Source organism: Oncorhynchus clarkii, chromosome 6 (genome assembly GCF_045791955.1).
Source record: "Oncorhynchus clarkii lewisi isolate Uvic-CL-2024 chromosome 6, UVic_Ocla_1.0, whole genome shotgun sequence".
Classification (NCBI taxonomy): domain Eukaryota; kingdom Metazoa; phylum Chordata; class Actinopteri; order Salmoniformes; family Salmonidae; genus Oncorhynchus; species Oncorhynchus clarkii.
This window is the reverse complement of record NC_092152.1, coordinates 32,785,086-32,808,074: the sequence shown is the minus strand read 5'-3', so window position 1 is coordinate 32,808,074 and position 22,989 is coordinate 32,785,086. Positions and strand designations below refer to the sequence as shown.

Here is a 22,989-nt window from a genome sequence, read left to right as displayed (position 1 = left end):
CACGGCTGAACCGGGAGGTAGACTTAAAGCTAGGGTTAAGGCAAGAGTTAGGGTTCTGGTTGAGCTTCATGTCTACTAAGTAGCAGGACAGAGATTTTGGTAGATGGCCATTTTCACCACTAGAGGGCCTCCTTTCTGCACACACTTCTAGTCTGGAATGAAACATGTACAAATGGACAAATGCTTCAAAAGTCCTCTTACCTCTAATGATCTAATAATAACACACTGTCTAACACAAGCCTAAATCCTAACGTTATGGATGGACTGGGACATATTACATTGATGGACCCAAGGGCCCTACACAGGTGAAAGACTCTTCACTGCCCAGAGTAAACACACTGATGCCTCCTGATACCTTCTGGCTCGGATAAACAGACAGATAGACACACACACACACACACACACACACACACACACACACAGAAAGAACGTACTTTAGAAAAGGCAAGAATAGTGGAGTTCATTTTTTATTCTTCACATCAACTTGAGCCTTTCTCAAGAATATCCAGATTTGATGGCTATAGTTGGCTAAAACAGACACAAAATGACACCCAGGCTACTGATAGTTTTATTGCTTGTTGGAAAAGTTAGAGAAAAGGTTTTAGATCCACTTTAGTCTGTAAGCATTGATACTTGGTATTTAACATCTTTAAATGTTCTAATAAACAACTATTAGCAGAGCTGGCCTGATCTAAAACCTAATCTCAGAACTATGCTGAGGCCTTCTCTTTTTCCAAAGGAAATATATTATCTCACTCCCAACATAATTACATGACTCTTTTCCAGGCTCCGCACCACCTCTGACTGTCCTTTAATACTTCCCTTCATAAAAGAGAGAGAGGTAAGGAGAAATGATTTGATTTATTTCTGCATTGTTTTCATGGTGCATGTGCAGAAGTGAAACGTGTGGCTGGTCAGAAAACACTTAATGGCTTCCATGTGGATGGCTAAAGCAGAAACACACAGGCACCGGCTAAAGCAGAAACACACAGGCACCGGGCTAGAGCAGAAACACACAGGGACCGGGCTAGAGCAGAAACACACAGGCACCGGGCTAGAGCAGAAACACACAGGCACCGGGCTAGAGCAGAAACACACAGGGACCGGGCTAGAGCAGAAACACACAGGCACCGGGATAGAGCAGAAACAAACAGGCACCGGGCTAGAGCAGAAACACACAGGCACCGGGCTAGAGCAGAAACACACAGGCACCGGCTAGAGCAGAATCACACAGGCACCGGGCTAGAGCAGAAACACACAGGCACCGGCTAAAGCAGAAACACACAGGCACCGGCTAGAGCAGAAATACATGGGCACCGGCTAGAGCAGAAACACACAGGCACCGGGCTAGAGCAGAAACACACAGGCACCGGGCTAGAGCAGAAACACACAGGCACCGGCTAGAGCAGAAACACACAGGCACCGGGCTAGAGCAGAAACACACAGGCACCGGCTAGAGCAGAAACACACAGGCACCGGCTAGAGCAGAAACACACGGGCACCGGGCTAGAGCAGAAACACACAGGCACCGGGCTAGAGCAGAAACACACAGGCACCGGCTAGAGCAGAAACACACGGGCACCGGGCTAGAGCAGAAACACACAGGCACCGGGCTAGAGCAGAAACACACAGGCACCGGCTAGAGCAGAAACACACAGGCACCGGCTAGAGCAGAAACACACTGGCACCGGCTAGAGCAGAAACACACGGGCACCGAGCTACAGCAGAAACACACAGGCAGCAGGCTAGAGCAGAAACACACAGGCACCGGCTAGAGCAGAAACACACGGGCACCGGGCTAAAGCAGAAACACACGGGCAGCAGGCTAGAGCAGAAACACACAGGCACCAGGCTAAAGCAGAAACACACGGGCAGCAGGCTAGAGCAGAAACACACAGGCACCAGGCTAGAGCAGAAACACACAGGCACCAGGCTAGAGCAGAAACACACGGGCACCGGGCTAGAGCAGAAACACACAGGCAGCCGGCTAGAGCAGAAACACACAGGCACCGGCTAGAGCAGAAACACACGGGCACCGGGCTAAAGCAGAAACACACGGGCACCGGGCTAAAGCAGAAACACACAGGCACCGGGCTAGAGCAGAAACACACAGGCAGCAGGCTAGAGCAGAAACACACAGGCACCAGGCTAGAGCAGAAACACACGGGCACCGGGCTAGAGCAGAAACACACAGGCACCGGGCTAGAGCAGAAACACACAGGCACCGGCTAGAGCAGAAACACACGGGCACCGGGCTAGAGCAGAAACACACAGGCACCGGCTAGAGCAGAAACACACAGGCACCGGCTAGAGCAGAAACACACAGGCACCGGCTAGAGCAGAAACACACTGGCACCGGCTAGAGCAGAACCACACGGGCACCGAGCTACAGCAGAAACACACAGGCAGCAGGCTAGAGCAGAAACACACAGGCACCGGCTAGAGCAGAAACACACGGGCACCGGGCTAAAGCAGAAACACACGGGCAGCAGGCTAGAGCAGAAACACACAGGCACCAGGCTAAAGCAGAAACACACGGGCAGCAGGCTAGAGCAGAAACACACAGGCACCAGGCTAGAGCAGAAACACACAGGCACCAGGCTAGAGCAGAAACACACGGGCACCGGGCTAGAGCAGAAACACACAGGCAGCAGGCTAGAGCAGAAACACACAGGCACCGGCTAGAGCAGAAACACACGGGCACCGGGCTAAAGCAGAAACACACGGGCACCGGGCTAAAGCAGAAACACACAGGCACCGGGCTAGAGCAGAAACACACAGGCAGCAGGCTAGAGCAGAAACACACAGGCACCAGGCTAGAGCAGAAACACACGGGCACCGGGCTAGAGCAGAAACACACAGGCAGCAGGCTAGAGCAGAAACACACAGGCACCGGGCTAGAGCAGAAACACACAGGCACCAGGCTAGAGCAGAAACACACAGGCACCGGGCTAGAGCAGAAACACACAGGCAGCAGGCTAGAGCAGAAACACACAGGCACCAGGCTAGAACAGGAACACACAGGCACCAGGCTAGAGCAGAAACACACAGGCCCCGGGCTAGAGCAGAAACACACAGGCACCAGGCTAGAACAGGAACACACAGGCACCAGGCTAGAGCAAAAACACACAGGCAGCAGGCTAGTAAAGTCTATCAGTTTTAATGACAAACAAATAGGGTTATTTCTGAGGTCAGGGCTTTGCATCATTTCCCATTGGTTTAATCACTTTTATTTTCCAGGCTGATTGCCAAGACAAAACAAAGAGGAGATTTACCCACCCAGCCACAACACAACCAGGGGAGAGAGAGAGTGAGAGTGAATGGGAGAGGCAGGGAAGAGAAGGGAAAATTGGCAATTGTGTAAATTAGGTTGTTCTTCATTTTACAATAGACTCAAATTAAATAGGTGGTTAGGTTATACTTTTATTAAATTGAAATGAAAGCATTAATTTGCAACCATGCACAAAGAATGAACCAGGAATATGATATTACAATGGCAATATCATGGTTAAAACTCTGTTTGTCATCCCATCACAAAACCTCAGGAGAATGAATTTACTAAAGTTGTTTGAACTTCAAGTATTGACCAGCTAAGGACAATGGGCCAAATCCTAACTGTGACTTTCTAAACTTGGATAAAAGTGACAAAAGTGTTATTACAATTCCAAACATGAGTTTAATCTGAGAAAGTTGGTTACAGTAGTTTACAGCTATACAATCGCTTCTGCAGTCTTATCAAGACACACAGTACCAGTCCTTCCTAATACTGTCTCCCTTTCTCCTATACATGTATTTCAACCTTTCTTCTCTTTCTTACACAAACCAAAACAATTAATAAAGTTGTAACTAATTCCATAGCGCTTAAAGGGAATGTATCCATGAAGTGAATAATATTCATTGCTTAAAGGGAATATTCACTACATGGATACATTCCCTTTAAGCACTGAACAGTCCCTGTTAATCCTGTCAACAAAGGAAGTAAACAACAGCAAAGGCAAAGCACAGGAAACAACATGGAACATTCAGGTGAATAGAGCCACTATTACAGTAGCTGATGCCTGGATGTCACCAGAGTCATATAAATATATGTCTCCGGATGTCAGTGGGAGACAAATGACATACTTCAAACATGCAGTAATGACATACTTCTGACATCTGCAGGCAGAGATGGCGTACAGTATGTTAGCAGAGTTCTCCATCATTGTCTAATGCAAGGCATGTTCCCAAATAGATGGACCTGCTCATAACAGACAAGGCGATAGTGATGTAGGCACAGCATAACTAATATAATAACTAATATAGAATAAATCATGATCAACAAAGCACATCTTTACAAAAACAACTCCACAACATGGGGCAAATTCGAGATCAAAAGAGAAAATATGCAACATCTTTTGAGTCAGAATCCATTACACCTTTTTTGTTTGTGTTTGAGATCAGACTTGATGGATTTGATATCAAAAGTAAAATACCTCACAATATACTGCCTGGCCTACAAAGGCAAAACGCAATAACTACGAATTTGGTCAAAAATCTTTGATCTTTTGATCAGAGTATATCAGAAATGGCTGTCTTTTACATAAAAAGACTTTGAAGTCAGATTTTGCAGTAAAAAAACAAACAAACATAGGTACTGCGTTTTGTAGGGCAATATACAAACGTAGTGCTTTTTGATACTGCTGAACAATAATCTAAAACACGTATGCCTTATAAATGAAGCCCAACTGTAGAATCAATAACTCACTTCAGTCTTAGCTAAAGAAAGAAAACACACGAGGAGAGTTGAACCGCATTCATCTAAGCAGCACCGTTATAAAGACACAATACCGAATGAAATGCATAGGATTAGTATTTAAATGTATTTACAATGATACAACGTTACGATCACAACGACTCGATCTGTTAATGAAGAGGCAGGACTATAGCTAATTAAACAAGCTAACTTCTACAGCGATATGATAGCATACATACTGTACATATATACTTAAAGTCTATTTACAGAGCTACCTTAAACAAGTTGTAAAGATGGTCTATTTGTTAAAGGGAAAACTTTAGGCTTATAGACGTCTCCCTCGGTAAAATAAGTGACATTCTAACAAACAAAATAATCTGCATTGCATTTAACATCCCCCCATTCAATATGAACACAAATGAACTGAAACTAGACAGCTGTACAGCACATGCCCTCATAAAGTAATACTAACATTTAATGATTATGTACATAGATACATCAGGTCTGGATGGAACCACCACAGACAGCTAGAAATACAGCTTTGCACTGGCAAAATCCTCGAGGAAAACCTGTTTCAGGCACTGTAGTCCCTTTATCGTGCATTGCTTTTCACCAGGGCCCATAGCGCTCTGGTCAAAAGTAGCCCACCATATAGGGAATATGGTGCCATTTGGGGCGAGCGTCGAGTCTCAGCAGAGAAACGGTCGAGTCAGTCCTCAGGTGAGGAAAGAGCATGATTCTGATCATTTAGGACTGTGCAACAGCAACTACAGTAGCTATGACGTTTCAAAACACAAGTAGACCAGTGTCAGTGCCTGCCTGTCAGTAATGACCTCATTTACACCAGAATCTCTCAAAATGATGCATCAATTCAACCTGTACTGTTCATTACAAACATGTAGATTAAGTGACCCATACATTTTATTTCCCATTATACCACAGAGCTAAAGAATAACTGCCTTGTATATTTAGCATAGACTTAGCCCTTATCTATGAATAAATTCCAGCAAACCTGCCATATTAGTGTTTATGCAGTAACCTTGTTTACACGTCCACTACCCATGAACACAACTTATTTCTGAAACCTGAGAGCATCTACAGTACATGTACCTGTGGGAGGAGTTTTGCATTTGGATATTACCCGACCACAGGAAAGAAAACATGTTCACATGTTCCTGTGTTTAATACATACTACAATGCAGGGTGGAATGAATTGGGGCCTCAGTCATTTAAACCCTTTAGAATCTGTTAGAAAAGGTTTTCCCTATCTTACAGCAGGTCAGTAGAAAGGCAGTACCTCTCTCTCAGAGCGTTTTAACCCAACTGGCCTTCTCATTTCCTGCCTCTTGCCTTTCAATGTTTAAAGGCTTCTTATTTGGTAGCAGTCCTCAGCATTCCGCTCTGAACCACTAAAACTTTTCCATTTTGCCGTGCACTTCTCCCTCATTTCATGAAACCATATCTATTTTACAGACATCATCATCTCTAAATAGTCCACAATTCTGCCATTATTTTTCTTCATTGATAGTTTCCATTCAGGGCAGTTTTCATTACACTTGCAAGGCATAAACTGTCTAAAACAATCAAATGCATAATTTAAAGGATAACCTAGGGTATTTGTAGCCTGATCCCAGATCTGTTTGTGCTCTTGCCAACTCCATTGCTTGTCAATGAGTAAGAAAGAGTTGGCATGCTAGTACAAACAGACTGGCACTCAGGCTAGGGCATTTACAGAACCAGGTTTAGTATAATACAGCACCCCTCCCATCCACCAGGCTGGTCGTGGGCTAGAGGTGAGGGGTTAGGCAGGGGTAGAGCTCTTGTCGTTGCCCAGGCTGGGTCTGGGGTCTGCTCTGAGGGGTTTGTGCTGAGGGCTGCTCCTCAGGTTGTCATCCATCTGCAGGAGAACACACACAGTCAGTAACCATACATTGAGATTTTGTGTCACTGACCTACACACAATAATACCCCATAATGTAAAAAAATTAATAAAAAATGAAAAGCTGAGATGTCTTGAGTCAATAAGTATTCAACCCCTTTGTTATGGGAAGCCTAAATATGTTCAGGAGTAAAACTGTGCTAACAAATCACATACATTTTTTGGAAAGACTACCCCAATTATCTGTAAGGTCCCTCAGTCGAGTACTGAATTTCAAGAACAGATTCAACCACACCAAGGTTTCTCAAGGCCTCGCAAAGAAGGGCACCAACTGGTAGATGTGTAAAAATACAAACGCAAACCCTAAATATCCCTTTGAGCATGGTGAGCAATATCCCTTTGAGCATATTAACAACGCTTCGGATGGTGTATCAATACAGCCAAATACTACAAAGATACTGGCTCCTTCCTAACTCAGTTGTTGGAGAGGAAGGAAACTGCTCAGGGATTTCACCATGAGGACAATGAGGATTTTAAAACAGTTACCGAGTTTAATGGTTGTAATATGAGAACTGAGGATGGATCAACAACATTTTAGTTACTCACCAAATACTAACCTAAATGACAGAGTGGAAAGAAGGAAGCCTGCACAGAATAAAAATATTCCAAAACATACTTCCTGTTTAAAAAAAAAAAAAATCTTAAAATTGGATACCACGAACCAATTTCTAGCTACTATCTTGTCTCATCGCTACAACTCCCGTACGGGCTCAGGAGAGACGAAGGTCACAACCCAACCAAGCCGCACTGCTTCTTAACACAGCGCGCATCCAACCCGGAAGCTAGCCTGGGCGCGAACCCAGGGTCTCTGGTGGCAGAGCTGGCGCTGGCAGTGCCCTTAGCCACTGCGCCACCCGGGAGGCCCACTTTTTGAAATAAATTGAACCTTTATTTAACTTGAACCTTTATTGAACAAATTCTTATTTACAACGACGGCCTAGGAACAGTCTTGCTCAGGGGCAGAACGACGGTTACTGTCAGCTCAGGGATTCGATCTAGCAACCTTTCGGTTACTGGCCCAACGCTCTAACCACTAGGCTACCTACCGCCCCTACTTAAGTAATACTCCCAAAAATATATTATATATAATGTCATGAATATGTTTGGGGCAAATCCAACACAACACATCACCAAGTACCACTCTTCATATTTTCAAGCATGGAGGTGGCTGCATCATGTAATGGGTATGCTTGTCATCGGCAAGGACTAGGGATACATTTTTTTAGGATAAAAAGAAACGGAATACAGCTAAGCACAGGCAAAATCCTAGAGGAAACCTGGTTTTCTGCTTTCCAACAGACACTGGGAGACAAATTCACCTTTCAGCAGGACAATAACCTAAAACGCAAGGCCACATCTACACTGGAGTTGCTTACAAAGACGACATTGAACGTTAGAATTTTGACTTAAATCGTCTTGAAATCTATGGCAAGACTTTAAAATGGCGCTCTACCAATGATCAACAACCTACTTGACAGAACTTGAAGAATTTGAAAAAGAGTAATAGGCAAATATTGTACAATCCAGATGTGCAAAGCTCTTAGAGACTTACCCAGAAAGACTCACAGCTGTAATCGCTGCCAAAGGTGTATCTCACACGTATTGTCTCAGGGGGGTGAATACTTATCTAATCAAGATTAGTGTTTTATTTTTCATTAAATGTTACAATTTTTCCTCCACTTTGACATTAGAATATTTTGTGTAGATCGTTGACCAAAAATGACAATTCAACTCTTTTTCATCCAACTTTTTAACACAACAAAATGAGGAAAATAACAAGAGGTGTGAATACTTTCCGAAGGCACTGTATAACACAGTTACTAACCACAATATAAACACACACACGCACTCACGGACGCACATACATGCGAGCGTGCACACACAAACAGAAGAAGTGAACTAATCTTGATATACAGTGCCTTGCGAAAGTATTCGGCCCCCTTGAACTTTGCGACCTTTTGCCACATTTCAGGCTTCAAACATAAAGATATAAAACTGTATTTTTTTGTGAAGAATCAACAACAAGTGGGACACAATCATGAAGTGGAACGACATTTATTGGATATTTCAAACTTTTTTAACAAATCAAAAACTGAAAAATTGGGTGTGCATAATTATTCAGCCCCCTTAAGTTAATACTTTGTAGCGCCACCTTTTGCTGCGATTACAGCTGTAAGTCGCTTGGGGTATGTCTCTATCAGTTTTGCACATCGAGAGACTGACATTTTTTCCCATTCCTCCTTGCAAAACAGCTTGAGCTCAGTGAGGTTGGATGGAGAGCATTTGTGAACAGCAGTTTTCAGTTTCCACAGATTCTCGATTGGATTCAGGTCTGGACTTTGACTTGGCCATTCTAACACCTGGATATGTTTATTTTTGAACCATTCCATTGTAGATTTTGCTTTATGTTTTGGATCATTGTCTTGTTGGAAGACAAATCTCCGTCCCAGTCTCAGGTCTTTTGCAGACTCCATCAGGTTTTCTTCCAGAATGGTCCTGTATTTGGCTCCATCCATCTTCCCATCAATTTTAACCATCTTCCCTGTCCCTGCTGAAGAAAAGCAGGCCCAAACCATGATGCTGCCACCACCATGTTTGACAGTGGGGATGGTGTGTTCAGCTGTGTTGCTTTTACGCCAAACATAACGTTTTGCATTGTTGCCAAAAAGTTCAATTTTGGTTTCATCTGACCAGAGCACCTTCTTCCACATGTTTGTTGTGTCTCACAGGTGGCTTGTGGCAAACTTTAAACAACACTTTTTATGGATATCTTTATGAAATGGCTTTCTTCTTGCCACTCTTCCATAAAGACCAGATTTGTGCAATATACGACTGATTGTTGTCCTATGGACAGAGTCTCCCACCTCAGCTGTAGATCTCTGCAGTTCATCCAGAGTGATCATGGGCCTCTTGGCTGCATCTCTGATCAGTCTTCTCCTTGTATGAGCTGAAAGTTTAGAGGGGCGGCCAGGTCTTGGTAGATTTGCAGTGGTCTGATACTCCTTCCATTTCAATATTATGCTTGCACTGCTTGCACAGTGCTCCTTGGGATGTTTAAAGCTTGGGAAATCTTTTTGTATCCAAATCCGGCTTTAAACTTCTTCACAACAGTATCTCGGACCTGCCTGGTGTGTTCCTTGTTCTTCATGATGCTCTCTGCGCTTTTAACGGACCTCTGAGACTATCACAGTGCAGGTGCATTTATACGGAGACTTGATTACACACAGGTGGATTGTATTTATCATCATTAGTCATTTAGGTCAACATTGGATCATTCAGAGATCCTCACTGAACTTCTGGAGAGAGTTTGCTGCACTGAAAGTAAAGGGGCTGAATAATTTTTTACAAGTGTCCCACTTGTTGTTGATTCTTCACAAACAAATACAGTTTTATATCTTTATGTTTGAAGCCTGAAATGTGGCAAAAGGTCACAAAGTTCAAGGGGGCTGAATACTTTCGCAAGGCACTGTACGTACAACAACAAAAAAGTGTCTAACTAATGCTCACAATATACTCCAATGACTAACACAACACACGCAAATACACACGGAGACGAGAGCAGCAGGACCTTCTCTATGAGGTTGGACTCTTTGTTTACAAGCTGAGTGAGTTTCTGCAGGTTGGCATCCACCGTCTCCTGAACCGGCTGGGGAGACCCTGGAGAGAGAGGGTGGGTGGAGCAGGAACAGGAACAAGGGGAGAGAGAGAGCCCATTATACTAAGAAAGCCCAGATACAGAGAGCAGAGAGAGATATGCCAGAACGCAGCAGAAGTTCTCCATCACAGCCCAGACCAAAGAAGCAATAAACCGTGTTCGCACCGACACAGGCACATACACAGACGGTTAGTTATTGCTCCTGCTGCAAATGACAACTTGGCAAAAGTTGTACGTCCTGTGTTTAGAAAAGGCTTTGCAGGACCTGAAGTTCACCAGATTTTCACTGACACGTTCTATTAAAAACACAGCAGGATCTTTGTAACCCTTACCCAATACCCTGGACCTGAAGCAATCATCAATGTATAAACTGACACACACACACACACACACACAATAGAGCGCTGGTCTCACCGGGATGACTGCTGAAGTGAGCGTTGAGTATGTGGTCACAGAAGCGCTGGAGGTTGTCCAGTTGTCTGAGGTGGCTCTGCAGAGGGCTGCTGGGTAGGCTGGCCTTGTGGAGGGGAGCTACAAAGCCAAACACAAACGCATCCAGACTGCATGGCCTGGGCCACAGAGAAAGACAGCTACATTAATACACCACACATAATATAATCACACCCAGCCTAATCTAGCATCTGACCAAATTACACAAGAACTCACGTGTTCCCAAAGAAGTAGTAGGCCATCCCCAATCTGTGGGAAAGCAGATTCAGACACTCCTTAGCTTCACTGTAAATCTGACGAGAGAGGGGACAGGGAAAGGTGAATTTACTTAGAATGCAGGGTCGGGATATCATTTGGTATCAAGTAGTCCCCACAGTGTATGTTCCTGTCCTACCTTTCCCTCCATGGTGTGTAGAGGGGATCTGTCCTACCTTTCCCTCCATGGTGTGTAGAGAGGATCTGTCCTACCTTTCCCTCCACGGTGTGTAGAGAGGATCTGTCCTACCTTTCCCTCCATGGTGTGTAGAGAGGATCTGTCCTACCTTTCCCTCCATGGTGTGTAGAGGGGATCTGTCCTACCTTTCCCTCCATGGTGTGTAGAGGGATCTGTCCTACCTTTCCCTCCATGGTGTGTAGAGGGATCTGTCCTACCTTTCCCTCCATGGTGTGTAGAGGGGATCTGTCCTACCTTTCCCTCCACCTCAGTGATGGTGTGTAGAGGGATCTGTCCTACCTTTCCCTCCACCTCAGTGATGGTGTGTAGAGGGATCTGTCCTACCTTTCCCTCCACCTCAGTGATGGTGTGTAGAGGGGATCTGTCCTACCTTTCCCTCCACCTCAGTGATGGTGTGAAGAGGGATCTGTCCTACCTTTCCCTCCACCTCAGTGATGGTGTGTAGAGGGATCTGTCCTACCTTTCCCTCCACCTCAGTGATGGTGTGTAGAGGGATCTGTCCTACCTTTCCCTCCACCTCAGTGATGGTGTGTAGAGGGATCTGTCCTACCTTTCCCTCCACCTCAGTGATGGTGTGTAGAGGGATCTGTCCTACCTTTCCCTCCACCTCAGTGATGGTGTGTAGAGGGATCTGTCCTACCTTTCCCTCCGCCTCAGTGATGGTGTGTAGAGGGATCTGTCCTACCTTTCACTCCACCTCAGTGATGGTGTGTAGAGGGATCTGTCCTACCTTTCCCTCCACCTCAGTGATGGTGTGTAGAGGGATCTGTCCTACCTTTCCCTCCACCTCAGTGATGGTGTGTAGAGGGATCTGTCCTACCTTTCCCTCCACCTCAGTGATGGTGTGTAGAGGGATCTGTCCTACCTTTCCCTCCACCTCAGTGATGGTGTGTAGAGGGATCTGTCCTACATTTCCCTCTACCTCAGTGATGGTGTGTAGAGGGATCTGTCCTACCTTTCCCTCCATGGTGTGTAGAGGGGATCTGTACTACCTTTCCCTCCACCTCAGTGATGGTGTGTAGAGGGATCTGTCCTACCTTTCCCTCCACCTCAGTGATGGTGTGTAGAGGGATCTGTCCTACCTTTCCCTCCGCCTCAGTGATGGTGTGTAGAGGGATCTGTCCTACCTTTCCCTCCACCTCAGTGATGGTGTGTAGAGGGATCTGTCCTACCTTTCCCTCCATGGTGTGTAGAGGGATCTGTCCTACCTTTCCCTCCATGGTGTGTAGAGGGATCTGTCCTACCTTTCCCTCCATGGTGTGTAGAGGGGATCTGTCCTACCTTTCCCTCCACCTCAGTGATGGTGTGTAGAGGGATCTGTCCTACCTTTCCCTCCACCTCAGTGATGGTGTGTAGAGGGATCTGTCCTACCTTTCCCTCCACCTCAGTGATGGTGTGTAGAGGGGATCTGTCCTACCTTTCCCTCCACCTCAGTGATGGTGTGTAGAGGGATCTGTCCTACCTTTCCCTCCACCTCAGTGATGGTGTGTAGAGGGATCTGTCCTACATTTCCCTCTACCTCAGTGATGGTGTGTAGAGGGATCTGTCCTACCTTTCCCTCCATGGTGTGTAGAGGGGATCTGTCCTACCTTTCCCTCCACCTCAGTGATGGTGTGTAGAGGGATCTGTCCTACCTTTCCCTCCACCTCAGTGATGGTGTGTAGAGGGATCTGTCCTACCTTTCCCTCCACCTCAGTGATGGTGTGTAGAGGGGATCTGTCCTACCTTTCCCTCCACCTCAGTGATGGTGTGTAGAGGGATCTGTCCTACCTTTCCCTCCACCTCAGTGATGGTGTGTAGAGGGATCTGTCCTACCTTTCCCTCCACCTCAGTGATGGTGTGTAGAGGGATCTGTCCTACCTTTCCCTCCACCTCAGTGATGGTGTGTAGAGGGATCTGTCCTACCTTTCCCTCCACCTCAGTGATGGTGTGTAGAGGGATCTGTCCTACCTTTCCCTCCACCTCAGTGATGGTGTGTAGAGGGATCTGTCCTACCTTTCCCTCCGCCTCAGTGATGGTGTGTAGAGGGATCTGTCCTACCTTTCACTCCACCTCAGTGATGGTGTGTAGAGGGATCTGTCCTACCTTTCCCTCCACCTCAGTGATGGTGTGTAGAGGGATCTGTCCTACCTTTCCCTCCACCTCAGTGATGGTGTGTAGAGGGATCTGTCCTACCTTTCCCTCCACCTCAGTGATGGTGTGTAGAGGGATCTGTCCTACCTTTCCCTCCACCTCAGTGATGGTGTGTAGAGGGATCTGTCCTACATTTCCCTCTACCTCAGTGATGGTGTGTAGAGGGATCTGTCCTACCTTTCCCTCCATGGTGTGTAGAGGGGATCTGTACTACCTTTCCCTCCACCTCAGTGATGGTGTGTAGAGGGATCTGTCCTACCTTTCCCTCCACCTCAGTGATGGTGTGTAGAGGGATCTGTCCTACCTTTCCCTCCGCCTCAGTGATGGTGTGTAGAGGGATCTGTCCTACCTTTCCCTCCACCTCAGTGATGGTGTGTAGAGGGATCTGTCCTACCTTTCCCTCCATGGTGTGTAGAGGGATCTGTCCTACCTTTCCCTCCATGGTGTGTAGAGGGATCTGTCCTACCTTTCCCTCCATGGTGTGTAGAGGGGATCTGTCCTACCTTTCCCTCCACCTCAGTGATGGTGTGTAGAGGGATCTGTCCTACCTTTCCCTCCACCTCAGTGATGGTGTGTAGAGGGATCTGTCCTACCTTTCCCTCCACCTCAGTGATGGTGTGTAGAGGGGATCTGTCCTACCTTTCCCTCCACCTCAGTGATGGTGTGTAGAGGGATCTGTCCTACCTTTCCCTCCACCTCAGTGATGGTGTGTAGAGGGATCTGTCCTACCTTTCCCTCCACCTCAGTGATGGTGTGTAGAGGGATCTGTCCTACCTTTCCCTCCACCTCAGTGATGGTGTGTAGAGGGATCTGTCCTACCTTTCCCTCCGCCTCAGTGATGGTGTGTAGAGGGATCTGTCCTACCTTTCCCTCCATCTCAGTGATGGTGTGTAGAGGGATCTGTCCTACCTTTCCCTCCACCTCAGTGATGGTGTGTAGAGGGATCTGTCCTACCTTTCCCTCCACCTCAGTGATGGTGTGTAGAGGGGATCTGTCCTACCTTTCCCTCCACCTCAGTGATGGTGTGTAGAGGGATCTGTCCTACCTTTCCCTCCACCTCAGTGATGGTGTGTAGAGGGATCTGTCCTACCTTTCCCTCCACCTCAGTGATGGTGTGTAGAGGGATCTGTCCTACCTTTCCCTCCACCTCAGTGATGGTGTGTAGAGGGATCTGTCCTACCTTTCCCTCCACCTCAGTGATGGTGTGTAGAGGGATCTGTCCTACCTTTCCCTCCGCCTCAGTGATGGTGTGTAGAGGGATCTGTCCTACCTTTCCCTCCACCTCAGTGATGGTGTGTAGAGGGATCTGTCCTACCTTTCCCTCCACCTCAGTGATGGTGTGTAGAGGGATCTGTCCTACCTTTCCCTCCATCTCAGTGATGGTGTGTAGAGGGATCTGTCCTACCTTTCCCTCCACCTCAGTGATGGTGTGTAGAGGGATCTGTCCTACCTTTCCCTCCACCTCAGTGATGGTGTGTAGAGGGATCTGTCCTACATTTCCCTCTACCTCAGTGATGGTGTGTAGAGGGATCTGTCCTACCTTTCCCTCCATGGTGTGTAGAGGGGATCTGTCCTACCTTTCCCTCTATCTCAGTGATGGTGTGTAGAGGGATCTGTCCTACCTTTCCCTCCATCTCAGTGATGGTGTGTAGAGGGATCTGTCCTACATTTCCCTCTACCTCAGTGATGGTGTGAAGAGGGAATCTGTCCTACCTTTCCCTCCACCTCAGTGATGGTGTGTAGAGGGATCTGTCCTACATTTCCCTCTACCTCAGTGATGGTGTGTAGAGGGATCTGTCCTACCTTTCCCTCCATGGTGTGTAGAGGGGATCTGTCATACCTTTCCCTCCACCTCAGTGATGGTGTGTAGAGGGATCTGTCCTACCTTTCCCTCCACCTCAGTGATGGTGTGTAGAGGGAATCTGTCCTACCTTTCCCTCCATCTCAGTGATGGTGTGTAGAGGGAATCTGTCCTACCTTTCCCTCCATCTCAGTGATAGTGTGTAGAGAGATCTGTCCTACCTTTCCCTCCACCTCAGTGATAGTGTGTAGAGGAGACTCTCCCTTGGTCAGAAGGATCCGGGACAGGGCTGTGTTGGCATGGCGACCAGGGACCAGGAAGTTGAGGGGAAAGGGAGAGCGGGAGGCGAACCACGGCCGAGTCAGGTTAGCATAGTTCTCAGCATCCACCCAGAATGTGTGTAGCTACAGGACAACACACACACACACACAGAATACATATTTAGAATACAGTACACAATACAGGGCACATAACACTCTCAGTACACAAACAAAAAACTGCTGAACTTTCAAAATGTGTCTAAGTGCAAAACAACATACACACCCACAACAATCAGCACACAACACAACTACACACACAGGTTTTTCCTACCAGGGCTGGTCGTAGTTTCTCCTCCAATAGAGCGATGTAGGCCATGGTGTCTGCTCCCTGCCTCGCCGACAACTCATAGTCTGCATTAAACCTCTGCTAGACAACACACAGGCTTTGTTGTTAGCACTGCACTGCAAATACAACTCATAGTCTGCATTAAACCTCTGCTAGACAACACACAGGCTTTGTTGTTAGCACTGCACTGCAAATACAGTTCTTAAAAAGGTAATTTATGGTGAAGGCAGAAAGGAGACTTTACCTGTTTTCTCAGGAAGTTGAGAATCTGAGCAGGTTCGGTTATTGTGGATCCCTGGTAGACCAACTCTGGCACTGTGCCTGTAGTGTTGGATAGAGGGGAAACAGTGGGCCAGTAGTGTTGGTTATAGGGGAAACACTGTGCCTGTAGTGTTGGATAGAGGGGAAAAAGTGTTCCTGTAGTGTTGGATAGAGGGGGAACACTGTGCCTGTAGTGTTGGATAGAGGGGAAACAGTGGGCCAGTAGTGTTGTATAGAGGGGAAACAGTGTGTCTGTAGTGTTGGATAGAGGGGAAACACTGTGCCTGTAGTGTTGGATAGAGGGGAAACACTGTGCCTGTAGTGTTGGATAGAGGGGAAACAGTATGCCTGTAGTGTTGGATAGAGGGGAAACACTGTGCCTGTAGTGTTGGATAGAGGGGAAACAGTGTGCCTGTAGTGTTGGATAAAGGGGAAACACTGTGCCTGTAGTGTTGGATAGAGGGGAAACAGTGGGCCAGTAGTGTTGGATAGAGGGGAAACAGTATGCCTGTAGTGTTGGATAGAGGGGAAACACTGTGCCTGTAGTGTTGGATAGAGGGGAAACAGTGTGCCTGTAGTGTTGGATAAAGGGGAAACACTGTGCCTGTAGTGTTGGATAGAGGGGAAACAGTGGGCCAGTAGTGTTGGTTATAGGGGAAACACTGTGCCTGTAGTGTTGGATAGAGGGGAAACAGTGTTCCTGTAGTGTTGGATAGAGGGGAAACACTGTGCCTGTAGTGTTGGATAGAAGGGGAAACAGTGGGCCAGTAGTGTTGGTTATAGGGGAAACACTGTGCCTGTAGTGTTGGATAGAGGGGAAACAGTGTGCCTGTAGTGTTGGATAGAGGGGAAACACTGTGCCTGTAGTGTTGGATAGAGGGGAAACAGTGGGCCAGTAGTGTTGGATAGAGGGGAAACAGTGGGCCAGTAGTGTTGGATAGAGGGGAAACAGTGGGCCAGTAGTGTTGGATAGAGGGGAAACAGTAGGCCAGTAGTGTTGGTTATAGTGGAAACAGTGGGCCAGTAGTGTTGGATAGAGGGGAAACACTGTGCCAGTAGTGTTGGATAGAGGGGAAACAGTGGGCCAGTAGTGTTGGATAGAGGGGAAACACTGTGCCTGTAGTGTTGGATAGAGGGGAAACAGTGGGCCAGTAGTGTTGGTTATAGGGGAAACAGTGTGCCTGTAGTGTTGGATAGAGGGGAAACAGTGGGCCAGTAGTGTTGGATAGAGGGGAAACAGTGGACCAGTAGTGCTGGATAGAGGGGAAACAGTGGGCCAGTAGTGTTGGATAGAGGGGAAACAGTGGGCCAGTAGTGTTGGATAGAGGGGAAACAGTAGGCCAGTAGTGTTGGATAGAGGGGAAACAGTGGGCCAGTAGTGTTGGATAGAGGGGAAACAGTGGGCCAGTAGTGTTGGTTATAGGGGAAACAGTGTGCCTGTAGTGTTGGATAGAGGGGAAACAGTGGGCCAGTAGTGTTGGTTATAGGGGAAACAGTGTGCCTGTAGTGTTGGATAGAGGGGAAACAGTGGGCCAGTAGTGTTGGATAGAGGGGAAACTGTGGGCCAGTAGTGTTGGATAGAGGGGAAACAGTGGGCCAGTAGTGTTGGATAGAGGGGAAACAGTGGGCCAGTAGTGTTGGATAGAGGGGAAACTGTGGGCCAGTAGTGTTGGATAGAGGGGAAACAGTGGGCCAGTAGTGTTGGATAGAGGGGAAACAGTAGGCCTGTAGTGTTGGATAGAGGGGAAACAGTTGGCCAGTAGTGTTGGATAGAGGGGAAACAGTGGGCCAGTAGTGTTGGATAGAGGGGAAACAGTGGGCCAGTAGTGTTGGATAGAGGGGAAACAGTAGGCCAGTAGTGTTGGATAGAGGGGAAACAGTAGGCCAGTAGTGTTGGATAGAGGGGAAACAGTGGGCCAGTAGTGTTGGATAGAGGGGAAACTGTGGGCCAGTAGTGTTGGATAGAGGGGAAACAGTAGGCCAGTAGTGCTGGATAGAGGGGAAACAGTGGGCCAGTAGTGTTGGATAGAGGGGAAACAGTGTGCCAGTAGTGTTGGATAGAGGGGAAACAGTGGGCCAGTAGTGTTGGATAGAGGGGAAACACTGTGCCTGTAGTGTTGGATAGAGGGGAAACAGTGGGCCAGTAGTGTTGGTTATAGGGGAAACAGTGTGCCTGTAGTGTTGGATAGAGGGGAAACAGTGGGCCAGTAGTGTTGGATAGAGGTGAAACAGTAGGCCAGTAGTGTTGGATAGAGGGGAAACAGTGTGCCTGTAGTGTTGGATAGAGGGGAAACAGTGGGGCAGTAGTGCTGGATAGAGGGGAAACAGTGGGCCAGTAGTGTTGGATAGAGGGGAAACAGTGGCCAGTAGTGTTGGATAGAGGGGAAACAGTGGGCCAGTAGTGTTGGATAGAGGGGAAACTGTGGGCCAGTAGTGTTGGATAGAGGGGAAACAGTGGGCCAGTAGTGTTGGATAGAGGGGAAACAGTGGGCCAGTAGTGTTGGTTATAGGGGAAACAGTGTGCCTGTAGTGTTGGATAGAGGGGAAACAGTGGGCCAGTAGTGTTGGATAGAGGGGAAACAGTGGGCCAGTAGTGTTGGATAGAGGGGAAACAGTGGGCCAGTAGTGTTGGATAGAGGGGAAACAGTGGGCCAGTAGTGTAGAGGGGAAACAGTGGGCCAGTTATAGGGGAAACAGTGGGCCAGTAGTGTTGGATAGAGGGGAAACAGTGGGCCAGTAGTGTTGGATAGAGGGGAAACAGTGGGCCAGTAGTGTTGGATAGAGGGGAAACAGTGGGCCAGTAGTGTTGGATAGAGGGGAAACAGTGGGCCAGTAGTGTTGGATAGAGGGGAAACAGTGGGCCAGTAGTGTTGGATAGAGGGGAAACAGTGGGCCAGTAGTGTTGGTTATAGGGGAGTTTGACAGGGTGTCTTTCATCCTGTGCTACTGCACAATCCATATGTCATGGACTACACAACTACAGTAGAGCAGGCATAGAGACAACACCTCAGACTGACAATGTGCTATATGTATAGTAAGCAGTCAATTTGATAGTCTTGCATCAGATAGTCATGTATCTATTCCTACCTACTGTAGTAGCCTAGTGATATTTTTTACATGGTGAAATGACATAATTATCATGTTATTACTTGTATAAGAACAACTGAATTCTGTTTCTTTGGACTTTAAACCAAGCAGCAGTACCTGTCAAAGTCTTCCACGTCCAGTCTATGGGAGTTACTGTGATCGTGGCTCCAGAGAACTTGGCATAGGCCTGAGAGAGAGCATAGATACGTTAGTTGTTCAGAGGAATGACAAGAAATAAGAGTATTTGACAACTTTACTGAACAACACTTTATTATAAAGCCAACATAACAATAATAACTATGAGTAATGGTAGAAGACATGACAGTCATTTGTTATGAACTGTTCCTTGCTCTAGCCAGGTAAATTCATATCAGTGTTGTCAGAGTACCATGTAGGCTTTCCAATCAATGTTGTCAGAGTACTATGAACTTTCATATCAATGTTGTCAGAGTACCATGTAGGCTTTCCAATCAATGTTGTCAGAGTACTATGAACTTTCATATCAATGTTGTTAGAGTACCATGTAGGCTTTCCAATCAATGTTGTCAGAGTACTATGAACTTTCATATCAATGTTGTCAGAGTATCATGTAGGCTTTCCAATAAATGTTGTCAGAATACCATGTAGGCTTTCCTATCAATGTTGTCAGAGTACCATGTAGGCTTTCCAATAAATGTTGTCAGAGTACCATGTAGGCTTTCCTATCAATGTTGTCAGAGTACCATGTAGGCTTTCCAATAAATGTTGTCAGAGTATCATGTAGGCTTTCCTATCAATGTTGTCAGAATACTATGAACTTTCATATCAATGTTGTCAGAGTACTATGTAGGCTTTCCTATCAATGTTGTCAGAATACTATGAACTTTCATATCAATGTTGTCAGAGTACTATGAAGGCTTTCATATCAATGTTGTCAGAGTACTATGTAGGCTTTCATATCAATGTTGTCAGAGTACTATGTAGGCTTTAAAATCAATGTTGTCAGAGTACTATGTAGGCTTTCCTATCAATGTTGTCAGAATACTATGTAGGCTTTCATATCAATGTTGTCAGAGTACCATGTAGGCTTTCCAATCAATGTTGTCAGAGTACTATGAACTTTCATATCAATGTTGTCAGAGTACCATGTAGGCTTTCCAATCAATGTTGTCAGAGTACTATGAACTTTCATATCAATGTTGTCAGAGTACCATGTAGGCTTTCCTATCAATGTTGTCAGAGTACTATGAACTTTCATATCAATGTTGTCAGAGTACCATGTAGGCTTTCCAATCAATGTTGTCAGAGTACTATGAACTTTCATATCAATGTTGTCAGAGTACCATGTAGGCTTTCCAATCAATGTTGTCAGAGTACTATGAACTTTCATATCAATGTTGTCAGAGTATCATGTAGGCTTTCCAATAAATGTTGTCAGAATACCATGTAGGCTTTCCTATCAATGTTGTCAGAGTACCATGTAGGCTTTTCAATAAATGTTGTCAGAGTACCATGTAGGCTTTCCTATCAATGTTGTCAGAGTACCATGTAGGCTTTCATATCAATGTTGTCAAAGTAGTACGCTTTCTGGGGTATGGCATGTTAAGCTCTGTAAGATATGAGGGCTGTGACGATACCAGAATCACAATATTTTTTTCCATGGCAAAAATTAAACCACGAAGCAGACCAAACTCGTTGGTCCTTTAAAAAACTGTATGTAAAATATTGTGTGCTATAGCTTAGAAAATAAATACATTTGACTCTGGGTGACAACTTAAACATGTTTGTTTGCAGAATTAGTGCAGTTTTCCCCCCAAAAGTTAAAGTAACACTTTATTTGGATAGTCTATAATAGAGCATCTACAGATGGACTATCAGTAACATTTCAACTAACTATCTACTAACCATTAACCTTAACCCTTTCCCTAACTCTAACTCTAACCCTTATTATAAGCCTTACCCTAACCTTAACCCGTACCCTTATTATAAACCTTACCCTAACCTTAACCCTTTCCCTAACCTTAACCCTTATTATAAACCTTACCCTAACCTTAACCCTTATTATAAACCTTACCCTAACCTTAACCCGTATCCTTATTATAAACCTTACCCTAACCTCAGCCCGTATCCTTATTATAAACCTTACCATAACCTCAGCAAGCAGTTGCTTATCAACAGAATGTTTGTTGATAGTCCATCTGTAGATGCTCTATCCAAATAAAGTGCGTCTGAAGCTTCACGTTTTGTTTCCACCGTACTAACAAGTATGGCTATACTGGTATCGTCACGGCCCTACAAGATATCACTAGGTATCATTTGGCATTGGCTCCAGTTCTAAAAGCAGACTATCAGCATGGTGGGTAAGCACCAAGAACAACAATACAGATATGGCAGTCCTAGTGGACAAGTGACAGTGATAACACACATGGCAACGGGAGGCCATGTCTATTGACTTAAAAAGAGACGACATTTAACAATCTGAGTTCTTCGTATCTCATACAAAGAACTTAGATTGTTAAACGTCTTGTCTTTTTAGTCAATAGATATGGCTAGGCAAAGAGTAGCCCAGAAAGGTAGCTATGAGGAAAAGTGTAGTCCAGAGGAAGTGCAGGGAACATGTAGGCTTATAGTAATCATGCCAAATTGTTTTGTTGACACTCTCAGCCAGCAAATTATCTGGCAGCTGTACACCTTTTTCAACAGGAACGGTGTCACCTTGTTATGAGAGCTTGTGCAAATTCGTTGCATTGTTCATACAGTATCTGCAACTAGCCTATAGGGAACGGGATCATGCAAGTGTCCTAGCAAAATAGGGATATGTTCAAATTAACTACTGGGATACATAACTACACAGTTAAGCATAAGAAGACAGGATAATGGTCGTACCGAGGACAGTAGTAGTAAATCAAGATAGAGCTGACCTTGAACTTGAAGAAATGTTAGCAATGAGAATGGCATCTGACAGCTATTAGCTACTGTAGCTAGTTAGCTACAGACAGTTAGACAAATTCTGAACAGTGCATGTTGTTAGTTGGTTCAAGTTTTCATTGAAAAGCCTGTAAAAGGCTAGATGATTAGAAAAAACAAAATACCAAATATCGATTCTACCACTATTACTTAGCTAACTTTCCAGTTTGTTAATGTTAGCTAGCTAGCTAGCTAAAATAGCTCAGTCTTGTTGATGGTTTTGCATCATCAGAGGTGAAGATTGTCAGATAAAACAATGAGAAATGTAGCCATGCAGTACAACATTCGTGACACAAAGATCATATCATAATTTCGTATTTCATGAACGCATTTACCAGCACTATGAGAGACTCTGTGTGGACGGAAGGCAAACCCCAATCACCTCCCCAGCATCTCAGCTCCATGGTGGCCGCCATGTTTGTTTGCTGCCGTGATCAGGAAATGGGTGATGTCAAAAAAAAGTATATTCAAATAGTATATTTCTACGACAAACAGGACTGATGGTTTACTCCTCCTGGGTTGCTGGCCATTAGCTGCTGGCTTACTCCTCCTGGGGTCCAAACACATTAGCTCACTTACATCACAATTTTTTTTTTTTTAAACAGTGCATCATATAACATTATTACACATTATTACATTATTACATTATTACATATCTACAATACAAAATGTATAATACCACTATGCATCAATTTTACAATGTGTGTGTGTGTGTGTGTGTGTGTGTGTGTGTGTGTGTGTGTGTGTGTGTGTGTGTGTGTGTGTGTGTGTGTGTGTGTGTGTGTGTGTGTGTGTGTGTGTGCCTCTTCACAGTCCGCATTGTTCTGTTTTTTAAATATGATTTTACTGCTTGCATGAATTACTTGATGTGGAATAGAGTTCCATATAGTCATGACTCTGTGTAGTACTGTGCGCTTCCAGGAGT

At 45.7% G+C, this 22,989-nt stretch overlaps 1 protein-coding gene across 2 annotated transcripts; it reads right to left on the bottom strand.

The window, feature by feature from the left end:
- Positions 1-3,398: 3,398 nt before the first annotated feature.
- LOC139411008 (metaxin 3) lies at positions 3,399-22,486 on the bottom strand. 2 transcript variants are annotated; one of them, XM_071156777.1, is made up of 9 exons: positions 22,400-22,486; positions 19,236-19,305; positions 16,015-16,091; positions 15,756-15,851; positions 15,386-15,568; positions 10,993-11,069; positions 10,741-10,895; positions 10,240-10,328; positions 3,399-6,629 (listed from the first exon to the last, which is right to left on the bottom strand). In XM_071156777.1, the coding sequence occupies exons 1-9, from the start codon at positions 22,478-22,480 to the stop codon at positions 6,534-6,536; spliced, it is 924 nt and encodes a 307-aa protein (XP_071012878.1). In that variant the 5' UTR covers positions 22,481-22,486; the 3' UTR covers positions 3,399-6,533. The 2 variants fall into 2 exon arrangements, with proteins under 2 accessions (XP_071012878.1, XP_071012879.1); XM_071156778.1 differs by having other exon boundaries at positions 15,756-15,848.
- Between the last annotated feature and the right edge of the window lie 503 nt (positions 22,487-22,989).

Bases quoted from the DNA above. Each gene is read 5' to 3' on its own strand.
- LOC139411008 (XM_071156777.1), bottom strand. From the start codon at position 22,480: ATGGCGGCCACCATGGAGCTGAGATGCTGGGGAGGTGATTGGGGTTTG. The intron at 11,070-15,385 runs GTAGGACAGATC...CTCTCTCGTCAG, and splicing joins TCACTGAGGTGGAGGGAAAG to ATTTACAGTGAAGCTAAGGA. The intron at 10,896-10,992 runs GTGAGTTCTTGT...TCTGTGGCCCAG, and splicing joins TACTACTTCTTTGGGAACAC to GCCATGCAGTCTGGATGCGT.